The following is a 13,825-nucleotide window of genomic DNA, read 5'->3' on the forward strand; positions in this document are numbered from 1 at the left end:
TGTGATGACTTTTTTTTATCCACTTTCTCCTCCTATTTATTCTGTATTTTTCCTCCCATCCCAATTTAGTCGTTATGCGTGGGAGGTCACACTACCTTCACCATTTCCCTCCCTCGCTGTGCAGGTGCCCTGACCGACCTGTAGGAGTCGCTGTTTACAATGACGAGGTTACCACCCACCGGCTTCCCTCCCGCTGACACTGCCAATTGTGCGAGTATGACGACCGACCAAGCCGGAGGCACCGCTGACAGCCGGATTCGATACCAGTGTCTCTGCGGTGGTTGACAGACGCCTAGTCCTCACTGTTACTCATTTTATTGTATATTGACTGAACATTCCTTTACTTACTTCCTAATTACTTAATTTTTTTACTGTATGTAGCACACTCTCAGGGGCTCATACAGAAACAAGCATTTCATCATAAAGTATTCTGTATTTTGTTGTGACAAATAATAAATAAACTTGTACTTGAAATGACCATTTTTGGCAGAGAAATACACATCGTTAGGCTATATGCCTATGTTTGTCAATTTCTGTTTAATCTGTTTCATCATTTCTACACAACCTCCAAGTGATATAGCTACTGTACCACATCCCACTAGTGATGTAACTACTGTACCACTAGTGATGTAGCTTCTACTGTACCACTACATTTACATTTAGTCATTTAGCTGACGCTTTTATCCAAAGCGACTTACAAGTTCTGTATGACAAGTCATCAGGAAGGGTACAACTCTATCAGCTGAGCAACAATGTTCATCAAAGTGTTGCGTGTTACAGTGTAGGTTAGTTTATTAGGACAGTTGCATGACAGTAAGGTTAGTTAGGGTTCGTTTTTATTTCTTTTCTTTTTTCTAGTGATGAAGCTACTGTACCACTAGTGATGTAACTACTGTACCACTAGTGATGAAGCTACTACTGTACCACTAGTGATGTAGCTACTGTACCACTAGTGATGTAACTACTGTACCACTAGTGATGTAGCTACTACTGTACCACTAGTGATGTAGCTACTACTGTACCACTAGTGATGTAGCTACTACTGTACCACTAGTGATGTAACTACTGTGCCACTAGTGATGTAACTACTGTACCACTAGTGATGAAGCTACTACTGTACCACTAGTGATGTAGCTACTGTACCACTAGTGATGTAACTACTGTACCACTAGTGATGAAGCTACTGTACCACTAGTGATGTAGCTACTGTACCACTAGTGATGTAGCTACTGTACCACTAGTGATGAAGCTACTGTACCACTAGTGATGTAACTACTGTACCACTAGTGATGTAGCTACTGTACCACTAGTGATGTAGCTACTGTACCACTAGTGATGTAGCTACTGTACCACATCCCACTAGTGATGAAGCTACTGTACCACTAGTGATGTAACTACTGTACCACTAGTGATGTAGCTACTGTACCACTAGTGATAATAATAATAATAATGGCTTGGATATATATAGCGCTCTTCATGACACCCAGAGCGCTTCACAGAGTCCATTATTCGTTCATACACAGTCATACCGGTGGTGGTAAGCTACAATTGCAGCCAGAGCTGCCCTGAGGCAGACTCACGGAAGCGTGGCGAATAATCATCGCCAACGGCCCCTCCGACCACCACCAACATTCATTCACATGCATACACATTCATACGTGATGTAGCTACTGTACCACTAGTGATGAAGCTACTGTACCACTAGTGATGCAACTACTGTACCACTAGTGATGCAGCTACTGTACCAATAGTGATGTAGCTACTGTACCACATCCCACTAGTGATGTAGCTACTGTACCACTAGTGATGTAGCTACTGTACCACTAGTGATGCAACTACTGTACCACTAGTGATGTAGCTACTACTGTACCACTAGTGATGCAACTACTGTACCACTAGTGATGTAGCTACTGTACCACATCCCACTAGTGATGTAGCTACTGTACCACTAGTGATGTAGCTACTGTACCACTAGTGATGTTCTATACCTCGTTTTGTTCAGAAGAACGAGGCCTTTCCAAGTGGAAATATCTGAAAGCATGACAGAGTTTTGCCAAATTTCACACCACGCTCCACTAAACTTGCATTTAGGTGTTATTTTTCAGACATGCATGCCTTGCCGCAGGTCATAAGATAAATAATGGAGATATACATATTGCAATGCTCCTAGGTGTACAGGTGCAAGTCTTATTCTTTGACATGTAAGCTCTGCCAGAGGGCTAGACTTTGTCATTTTTATGTTTGCGGAGCTGTGCTGTTTGGACTCTTCCTGTAGTTGTTGGATAACTGACAACACAGTCACAGGTGTTTGTCACATAGAATTATCCCCGGTCTTATTCCCTTACTGGAAACGGTACAATATCTATCCTCATTGTTTTTATACACATAAAATCGAATGCCCCCCCTCCTAAAAATCAAGATTTATTTTTTTTATTATTATTTTTTAGCATTTTTACAGCTTTTATTGGCCACGCAGGACCAACAGAGGAGAGGGCGAACGGGAGGAGAGGTGGGGAGGACATGCGACAAATAACGACGGGAGCTGGGATCGAACCTGGGTCGGCCGTGTAGGTGCGCGAGGCACTATGGTATGCGCCACGAGGGCGCCCCAAAAATAAGACATTTTAAGAAATGTTTAGGCATTGAATTACCCCGCAAAAATACAACCTTTTAAGGATCCACAAGGAACCTGGAAATTGGGGTCTGCAAACCAAGTGTGGCGCTCACCTGCTGCATGTGGTTGGCCTGCAGGATCTCTGGGACAGACACAGGGAGACACAGCGCTTGGCTCAGGTCCATATCCTCCTCCTTCAGAGCCACCAGGCTGCTGCCAAACAGGTTCTGGTTCTCCTACCAAGGAAAGACAAACAGACCCACTGGTGGTTTACAACTCCAAGTTTCTTTATTAGTGGTCATACAGAAGTACAGAATACTTTTATACAAAATGCTTCTTTCTGTTACGCTCCAGAGACTGTGCTAGACAAAAAGATAAGTATAAAATAAAATAAGTATAGCAAGTAAAAAATAGAAGTCACGTACGTAGACACAAGTGTTCAGTATGTACATACGGTATGTACAATGTTCAATGCAGAGTAGAAGTAACTGAGTTACCATACAATATACTATACAATATATTACTAATATACAATCTACTATATAGTGCAAAACAGAACTGGGATGAGGTACAATTTACAATAAGCTGTACTGAGGTATGGGTTGTAGTGCAAATTCTTTGCCAATAAATATAAAGTGTTTAGGTGTTCTATCCATCACCTCTCTTACTTGCAAAGGAGCGTTCACACCTCAACGTATACAGCTCCATCTATGAAGCAGGGGATCCATTACTTTTTTTTTTATATCTTTTTCCCCCTCCTTTTTCCTCCGTTTTTCTCCCATCCCAATGTTAATCGTTATGCTAATTCACAATCCAGGGCTGTACACTGACGAGATTATCACAATTTGCCCCTTAACACAATGGCGCCCGACCACGGAGATCTCCGTTTCTATTCCACCCGTTGTGGACAGAAGCACGGATATATCCGTGGCAAGTTGTTTTTGCTTTTATTCCATTTTAATAACCTATTCAAGGTCGCAGAGATGCACTGCAGATGTACCCTACTCTTTGAATTCGAGAAAGTGCAATACCGGCCAGATCCTCTTAGGGGCGCTATCGCGATAATGCAGTGTGCCCTGTGGCTGAACGGAGCAGTCTTCTTTTTTTTTTTTTTTTTTTTACTTTCAATGGAGTTTTCAGTTAGCAGGATTCTGGATGTGAAGCATGTAGCTTGGATTACGTTTTGGAATGCGGATTTCACTATGCAATAAGGGGATTTATAATCAGCCAATGGACATATCGATCTACCAGATGGCGATCGATAACGGGGAAATGCTCGGGGGGATCCCACCGGCCCACGGTAAGATCTTTTTCACGTAAAGTACATCCCGATCGTTTTGATAGCCATCCATCCGATCAATGAATGAGGCTAACGTGGTTATTGGTAATCAATAATCAGAAACGACGTCCCCCGTCACCCCCCTTTCATGCATACATGCTTGAGGATCGTGCCGATCATATGCAGTTTGAGTTATTTCTGTAGCATATGTATAACGGAAATGCCATTGGATTTAACGTTATTAGCTATTAGCCCTGTATCTCCCCTTACAGGAAATATCCTAGCCGAAATCCTGTATAACGCTTATATTCACGGCGCTATAAAATGAGAACGTATTGATGCAATTTTTTTTTCTTTAAGCCATTTTGAAGAGACGGTTTATGGTCTCAATTGACAATGAGAATGGACAGATAGCAATACTATAAAGTATAGATTTAGCTCTACAAACAGCCCCACGTCTGTTTACATTTGCTGGTCCTCTAGAGATTTATTAGACGCATCCCAATGGCCCCGAATGTGTTAATTTAGCCTGTGCGAGTGGAAAATAATATTTGGGGGCAACCTTGCGAGTAGTGATTTCAACCCTTCATTCGCATTTCACTCCTAAAATAATCCATACAAATTAGATAAATTTTTTTTTAAACATTAGCCTACAACCAGGGCTGTACAGTGCGACATAATGTTGCGGTGCTATGAAAAAATCTGTCTGCAATGAATGAATTTACTGCCATAGCCTGTGAAGTGAATCTGGGCCACGCAACTTGGTAGTTGTAGTCTATCGTGCGATTAAATACCATGTCCCGTCTGCGTAGAGTCCATACATCAAACACCAAATCCCATAATTCCTAGCGAACCATCTAATCGAAACTGAATGTTGCATCGCCAAAGAAGAACTTCATTTCAATAAGTTTAAGCCGCTAATTTTGCTCTGCAAGAACAACGGAGCGGATATCAGTTAATCTTATGACAACCACGTCCGATGTGGAGAGATGATAAGAGACCATAGCCGGTGAAATTAAGTCGGATCTGGCAGTGATGATTGACGGGGACACAATAACGTTCAGTTCAGCCATGCATTAGGTGAGTCGCCCACTATTAGGACGTTTTTCAATAATACTGTCTACTTAAATTTCCCCCCTCCGGGGATCAATAAAGTATCAACCTATCTAATAATGAGACAATATGCAAATAAGATAATACTAATAATTGTCACGGTTGCCGGTATGAAAGTGGCTTGCAACTTACTGCTGGTAAAATCACTGTTTATTTCTCGTTTTGCATAGTATTACATTCCTCTTCTATAAAGTCCCACCGTAAAAGCTATGGCCTCATACGGGTCCATTAAACCTTTTTGATTAGAGTCTTTCCTTCGAGCTACAGTAAGTTGAACTGAACATTTCACTGTCAAAAGCGCAAACTTAAACAAGGTTGCGTTGCAATGCGGTTTTCAAGATAAAGGTCACATATACACATACCGTAGTAGGCCTCTCAATTCTTATAAAAAAAAGTCCCGGATATACATAAACATTAATTGGCATAGATCTCTATAAACGGCCCAACACATTGATCACTTTAGGCACACCCTGAAACCAGTATCACCACAAATATGAAGCGGGTAATTACCCATAAAAATAATAAACCTTTCATGGGGTTATTTACAATAATAATAATTCATTTTATTTATAAAGCACTTTTCATTGTGAAACAAAGGTATGCAGAGTTTCTTGTCCTCCTGATTAATGCAATAGTGTGTGTGTTGTGGTGATCTCATTCAAGGAGCACTACAAGCGCACACACACACAGTTTGTTGTTTTTGTTCTATTAGTGATTTACACACTCTCAGTTGGTTCATTATAAAAGATACAAACCTGAAAACAAACACTTAAATGTTAAATAAAAGGACCACAGTAATGAGGCAGGATCATATTTTTTTGCACTATAATGGTAAAATTGTTATTTAAAAATGTGCCCCTAAAAAATATTCTGTGCCCCTAAATTTCTCATTTAGGGGCAAGTGTGCCCCTAGTGAAAAAGCTTAGCGTACAGCCCTGCAATCCCATTCCTGGTCGCTGCGCACCTACCCCCTACGGTCGGTCTGGGAGAGTGGAGGCTATCACATGCTTCCTCTGACACATGTGTAGCCAATCAACCGCTTCTTTTCACCTGGCAGCGCGGACTATCACTGAGAGGGTGTAACGTGTGGAAGGATCACACTACCCCCCTTAGATCCTTTCCTCGCTGAGCAGGCGCCCCGACCGAACTGTAGGAGTCGCTGTTTACAACGACCAGGACCCACCCACCAGCTTTCCCACCCCTAACACTGCCAATTGTGTTAGTATGAACCACCAGCCAAGCTGGTAGCAAGCTGGGCTCGAACCCAGCATCTCCTGCACTAGTGGCGAGCGCCTTGCCCACTGCGCCACCCTCCTTTAAACACCTTTTAACCAGATACGCTAAGTTAGATATATTCACACATTACCCTTTAAACACCTTTTAACCAGATACGCTAAGTTAGATATATATTCACACATTACCCTTTAAACACCTTTTAACCAGATACGCTAAGTTAGATATATATTCACATACATTAACCTTTAAACACCTTTTAACCATATATGCTAAGTTAGATATATATTCACATCTGCTCCCGGCTGATGGGGAAGGACAACGGGATGGGTCAAGTGCAGAGAGACATTTCATTGGCGACCCAATGCATGCACGCGTGTTCCTGTGTGTCGCCCATCTTACATGAGTGTGTTAAACTGCATGACAAATAAAGACTTCTTCTTCTTACACATATAGGGCAAGTAAGATTATATTCACATACACATATACGGTAAGTTAGATATATTCACATACGCGGTAAGTTAGATATATATTGACATACACATATACGGTAAGTTATATATATATATTCACATATACGGTAAGTTAGATATATATTCACATACATTCTGAAAGAGTTGATTTTTAGATGGAAAATATGCCATTTGGAACTTTCTTACGCCATCATAAATAAACATACAAGTTTCTTTTACTCACCGTTATCATTAACAAACTGACATAAAATACAGTGCCTGCAATTAATAATGTACAGTACATTTACGTGTTGTCAATGTCTAGTGTTAACCTACAGTAATTTACCTGTTGTCTAGTGTTAACCTACAGTACATTTACCTGTTGTCTAGTGTTAACATACAGTACATTTACCTGTTGTCTAGTGTTAACATACAGTACATTTACCGGTTGTCTAGTGTTAACATACAGTACATTTACCTATTGTCTAGTGTTAACGTACAGTACATTTACCTGTTGTCTAGTGTTAATGTACAGTATATTTACCTTATTCACTTATGTTTGTATCACTGAAGTGTCTTACCTTTGTTTGCATCACTGAAGTGTCTTACCTTTCTGAGTGACAGAGGAGTCTTGCTGTAGTAATACTGAGCCAGAGAGAACAAGTCGTCGATGTCCTCAGCCTCCAGAAGAGCAGGAGACTCTTGTAACATCTCTGTGACAAACACAAGACCAGTCAGATTCAAGCATGTACGTCAACATACCGTCAAGCAGATTCATGTATAAAAAGAGGTAGAAAAGTAACATACTGATAATCTCTTCTTTACTGTCAGTTTCCTGTGTGAGAATGTTATCTCTGGGAGTGACAAAAAAACAAGGATAAGTCAAATTGAACAATTGACCATATTCACATGGCAGCCATTTTGCTCTTATGTCATGCTCAGGTTGGGTGGTAAGAGGGTAAGTCAATGTACAATGAAATGCGGGTGGTCTTGCCCGCAACGATGTGCAATACAGTGGGTACAACATATAATATAGTGTGGGGCGGCGTGGCTCAGGGGTAGAGCGGGTCGTCCAATGATCGAAGGGTTGGTGGTTCGAATCCCGCTCAAGCCCATGTCCATCCCACTGCCGTTGTGTCCTTGGGCAAGACACTTAACCTACTTGCCTCGTATGAATGTGTATGCATGTGAATGAATGTTGGTGGTGGTCGGAGGGGCCGTAGGCGATGATTATTCGCCACGCTTCCGTGAGTCTGCCTCAGGGCAGCTCTGGCTGCAATTGTAGTTTACCACCACCGGTATGACTGTGTATGAACGAATAATGGACTCTGTAAGCGCTCTGGGGTCTCTGGGGTGTCACGAAGAGCGCTATATAAATCCAATCCATTATTATTATTAATAGAATCCAATAAAATTTTTTTTTTGCAATAACAGGTAACAGGTAGGTAACATGGTGTGACATCAAATCGGTAGGTATCTGTACATAGTTATTTACAGAGCATATAGGACATGCTAGGTAGCTTAGGGTAGAAAGGAATCCAAACCTGAGCATGACATGAGAGCAAAATGGCCACCATGTGAATATTGTCAATGGATGAAGAGAGGGGGTCTGTAAGTCATACAGTACATAGAGTATTTTGGGGCAATTAAAAAATATATCACATTGTCTAGCACAAACTTTGGATGGCGGGTACCTACTTGGCATTGACAAGGATAATGAGCAAGAGGAAGAAGATGAGGAAAGGGTCAGCCTGCTGGAGGTAGTTGTCCCACAGAGCCTGGGTAACTTCAGGAAGACAGTGGCTGGCAAACAAACTGCCCAGCTACAATGGACACAGACGGACATACAGACATTTACATTTAGCGGACGCTTTTATCCAAAGCAGCTTACAAGTTCTGTACAACAAGTCAGCAGGAAGGGTACAACTCTGGCAGCTAAGCTTGTTTGTCAAACAGGGTAAAACTTGAATGCTAGTCTTGAGTGCATATAGTGGTATAATTTTTCGATGGCGGACAATTGGGCGGATTTCGGCTGTGGTCGGAAGTTCGTTCCACCTTTGTGGAGCAAGGACCGAGAATGGCCTGCTTCTCAGACACACACACAGACAGAATCCTTTGCCAATAACACTTGCGTATAACCTGCCAGGGTTCTGTGAAAGCTGTAGCTGGGTGAGAAAGACAAACCCAGTTGATGCTGTAGGAGTCGGGTGTGATCTTCTTGGTGTCCAGAAACGAGCAGAGTTCTGGCTCGTGGTACTGCAGGAGTAGCCTGTACAGGTGGAAGGGGCGGCCCTTCAACACACAGTCCCTGGAAAATGGATACGAGGCAGGTTTTAGATGGTTGAAAGTCTATTTAAACATCATGCATTTCCCCCATAAAAAAAGGTATATGGCAGATCACGGCAAATACATTTCCAATACTGATGAGATGAGAGTCCACTGCTCAGCTGTGTAAATATTGCCCACCTTAGCTTTGCTACCACCACAAATAACCATAGCACCTGTGGGAAGCACTGCATATGTATGCGTGTCTGGGCTTATACACACGCCACGCACGTTTTGAAGACAAGAACTGTAGATTCCTTAAAACCTCCAAATCCACAGGTTACTTTTTTTATTTGAACCCCAAACGTTTTGAAAACAATTGCAGATATTTAGGCATTCTATAGTTTTCACACCTAGTTAATGTTTAGTTATTGGAAAGTTGTAAAAAAAATAACCATTTCAATAAAACATTACCCCCACTTCCAGAATATATATTATGTGGCTATTGAAAAATATATAAATCACCATAAAATCTCAACATTTTAAAGAAAGATCTTTTCTGCAAGTTTGTCACTCTTGTCGGCCCCATATCGTACCAGATACGTGACTTGTATTGGTCATCAAAGCGTATGACACGAGATATAATATGGAATGTCTCTAGAGACATGGTGGCTGGAAATATTGCCCTTCCAGTGTCAGCATTCCAAAGGCTTGCTGTTGCTTCTCCTTTTGATTTGAGAAACCAAATGTAGGCTTGCAAGTCCTTCCAACTGTCACCCGCCGCTCCTCTAAATTCATCATCTCAAGTATATCCTTCTTCAACTGTGTTATGAAGAGCTTGAATTCTGACTTTATGTCTTGGACATGGCTGACGGCATATCTGGTGGGGCCTGGCACCATTTTTATGGATATTAGCAGCATTAAGCCTACCCTGTTGTTCAAGTGGGGAGTGGGACCATGATAAGTAACATGTCTTCTTATGGTTGAGCGACAACAGAAGCATCTGCACTAAGGGTCTCATTCTCATCAGAGGAGGATGCCTCATAATCAGGGTCCTCCTCAACATTATCCTCCGTCTCATTCTCTTCTAGGTCACTTTCATCCTCAAAGATCTGTGACAACTCACCTTTTCTTTAAGGTAATTTTCAATTGAGAGAAACCAGACAGAGCACCAAGAGAAATGGTTTAGAAGGCTCCCCACATGGTGCCAGTAAAAGTAAATGGAAAGGATGCAGGAGCACTTGTGGATTCAGGTAGTTCAGTCTCACTGGTCCAACCCAATCTCCTTGAGCAGCTGGAACCTGGTGAGTCGATACCTGTGTCCTGTGTTCATGGAGATACTATAGACTACCCTGTGGGTAAAGTTCAGCTCACCACACCTCAGGGTACCGGTGAACTGAAGGTGGGAGTGGTTCCCCATCTCTCTGTCCCGGTGCTGGTTGGCCGAGACTGCCCCTCTATGATAAGCTATACCGGAGGAAAAAGGTGAGCAAGCGAACTCAATGTAATGTAACATTAAAAAAAACACAAACGTGTACTCACTCCCCCCAAGGTGTATTCCCCAGAAGGAGAGGCCTCCAAGCTGGTGTGCGTTGCTCCAGAGAACGACGAGCAGAACTCCACAGGGCCCAGCTCAGAAGAGGAGTTGGAGAACCCATTTGCTTCCTTTCCAGATGAAGTGAGCTCTGGGGAAGCCGAGCAGGGAGCCCAGCCCTTACCCCGGTTGAGAGGACAGTTTGGCACGGCCCAGTTGGGGGATAACAAGAGATGGAAGGGAAACTGACTCCTGGAGTGAGTAAACTCTCATAACCATTTTCTGATAAAAAATCTACTTCTCTACTATGCTCAGATGGTGGACAGTCAAAAAAGATGTTCGCTAGTTGTGCCCAAACAGTATGTGTCCACAGTTTTACACCTGGCCCACAGCCATGTCCTTCGAGCCCATCTGGGGGTTGAGAAGACCAGAGACCGTATCAGGGGACGGTTCTATTGGCCAGGAGTGGTAAGAGCAGTAACTGACTATTGTCGCACATGCCCAGAATGTCAAAAGATGGCACCAAAACCCCACTTCAAAAATCCACTGATACCATTGCCGATTATTGAGGTGCCCTTTGACAGAATTGCCATGGACCTAGTGGGACCACTAGTGGGACCACTTCTACATCAGTAGGAAGCTGAACCAAAAGGGAGAATTTGATTTCTCTGTGATCCACAGGTCGGGAGCGAAACACAGGAACGCAGACACCCTGTCCCGGAGAGATGCCCTCTGGACCTCGTTTGCCTCTCCCAAGCAGGAACTGAAGTATGGGGGGGTATGGGGGCATCTGTAAGGGTTTGAGGGGAATGGTGATTGATGGCTTCTATGTTCTTGCCTGTTGGCTCATCCCAATGGAGAGAAGAGGACTGACGGCTTCACACATACAGAGCCACACACACAGCTGTCTCTCAATTAAGCAATCAGCATACCTCTCAAGGAGGACGGACAAAGAACCTCAGAGTGCGTCTTGGAATAGAGAGTGAGAGAGCTGTTGGGAGACATCTAAAACCGTGAGTTGACCACCGGTAAGCCGGACAGCGCCCCGGCCTAGTTAGGGACTGGACTACAGTAAAGGTAGTAGGGCTGTCTTAAATACTTCGAAGCTTCGTTCGATGGCATGAGCTTCGAACATAAAAAAAGAAATCGGTGTAAAAAAAATATATATATATTTTTTTTTGCCTCAAATGAATTTCCACGGGAATATTCCTTGGAGTTGTACACAACGGCGACGCCACACAAAACATTAATAAGGCTATGCCTATGCTGCTATGACTAATGTGTTACCAAGTTGGCTAATTTAATTGTAATCATCTGCTTTTGTAGGTGCATTGTCTGATATAATTATAAATTAAATATAATATAATTGTTTGCTTAATAGACGAAGGTTGCAACATAATTATGTAATGTCATGTCGTTGGCTGTGAGAGCAGCCCCACTGCACCCAGGCAGCGCAGCCGAGTGAAACCTTGTTGGCTGCGTCAGTCACGAAAGGGGCTACTTAATTAATTAATCCAATCCACTTTATTTATAGAGCACATTTAAAAACAACAAAGTTTACCAAAGTGCTGTACAAGTCCCACAACATAAGATAAAAAATATATATATATAATTTCTCTTTTTTTTAAGCTTCGAATTTAAATCAAAGCTCGGCCCCGAAGCTTCGATTGCCAAATTTTTTCCGAAGGTCAGCCCTAAAAGGTAGTTGGGTGCTCCAATGGGAGCCAGTATGATTGTTGTTTTGCTTACATTTTCTGTTTTACTTAAATAAATGCCCCTGGCCATTGTCCAGCAGGGAGCTAAAGCTGTTTGACTGTGTGTTTGATTACTTGTACAACCATATTGCACCTTCCACCTACCCCCATAGCTGTCAACATTGGGTTTTTTTAAAACGTGCAGGTTTAGCCCCGCCCCTTCTCCTGGCCCCGCCCCCTCAGCCCGCCCCCTCCCACCCGGCCCCGCCCCCTCCCAATGGAGCTGCCTCGTCGCTGCCATCTGCTGGTCAAAACCGGTATTATTTTGTTTTCCTACTGTGTAGAGTGTAAATGCTATAAAAATACAGTAAATTACCTTTTATCAAAATATTAACCATTAAATAAAGGTTGTAATCTGTAAATGCATTTGATTTTACTGTAATTTGACAGTATTTGGAAACCATAGATGCCAGACATTTAGTTTTCTTGCAGCTTTTTTTCTTACAGTCTACAGTCAGTGAATCCTAAATCTCCACTAGGCAACCACTTAGAACATGAAGAACATATTTAGTATAACAGCGAACAGATATAATAACTAATTGTAAGAATTCTGTGTTTAAAACTGTTTTGAAACAGTTTGTACTCTCCACAGAGGAGAGGTGGGGGGGGGGGGTATTTTTGCATCTGAATAGAGCTGCGCCTTAGTTAGCAATCAATCAACCAGTGTCTTTATACCTTCATCACTGTAGGCTACATATTAATACGACAACTCAAGAAGAATCAAGAGGTTTATTTGTCACATACAGTGAAATGCAGGTGGTCACGCCCGCATTGATTGTGCAAAATGCAAAAAAATATAGACACAGGATATGCATGATAAAAAAAGACATGCCATGTTCCTGAAAAAGCTATAAAAAATACCTATGGTCATTAATTTAGCAGTGGGAAATGGGAATATCATTTTTGGAACAGTGTGTGTGTCTATTAAGTCTGTGTAGTACGTCTGTATTGAGCCGTACTGTATTGTACCCATTCTGCAATCTGTTAAATAAAGTTTTCATTCATTCTACAGAGAAAAATGAGATAGAAAAAAAGTCAATGCGATTTTGTGTTTTTCCTCAATATCTCTGCAATGCCTGCGAGTTACCAGTAACTGTATTTGTCATACCATGACAATTCACGACAACTTTTAAAACTGATCAATTTATTTATATGTATAAATCGCATTCAGGAAATTGGGCGTCAGTGAAAGCATGCTATCTGTTACGAAGGATCAGATTAAACCGAATATATATATTTATTACTTGAGATATTGTATAATATTTGTATATCGTCTGATACCCCTTGTATATTCTTTGTACATATACACGGAATATCCCTTTACCTAGTACAGACCATAATATTTCGTTCTCCTATTGGACAGCGGTCCCTTAGGCGCCACTGCCATACCCCCAATGTCTAGTTCAAAGTCACCGCCAAAGACATGCCTGGACATGACCGGCTCTGCGCAAGAATACGAGACAGAAATGAGGCTGGTACTAGATTGTTCACCTAACGTATAAATATGGCGCAGGTGAATACAGAAGTAGAGTTACCCAATAAGTTGAAGCCTCACACCACGATACAACGTGCTGTGAAGTG

General features: G+C 42.2%; 1 protein-coding gene across 3 annotated transcripts in view; it reads right to left on the reverse strand.

Annotated features, from left to right (window-relative positions):
- Positions 1–13,825, reverse strand: part of tbc1d23 (TBC1 domain family, member 23) — a 62,919-nt gene that overhangs the window by 33,472 nt on the left and 15,622 nt on the right. For all 3 annotated transcript variants that reach the window (XM_084338002.1, XM_084338001.1, XM_084338003.1), the window contains 5 exons: positions 8,876–8,999; positions 8,390–8,514; positions 7,499–7,545; positions 7,301–7,404; positions 2,728–2,850 (listed from right to left, as the gene is read on the reverse strand). In XM_084338002.1, coding sequence (XP_084194128.1) covers positions 2,728–2,850; positions 7,301–7,404; positions 7,499–7,545; positions 8,390–8,514; positions 8,876–8,999 — 523 coding nt within the window. The remainder of the gene's footprint in view (positions 1–2,727; positions 2,851–7,300; positions 7,405–7,498; positions 7,546–8,389; positions 8,515–8,875; positions 9,000–13,825) is intronic.

Source organism: Notolepis coatsorum (assembly GCF_963971535.1).
Source record: "Notolepis coatsorum genome assembly, chromosome: 2".
Lineage (NCBI taxonomy): Eukaryota > Metazoa > Chordata > Actinopteri > Aulopiformes > Paralepididae > Notolepis > Notolepis coatsorum.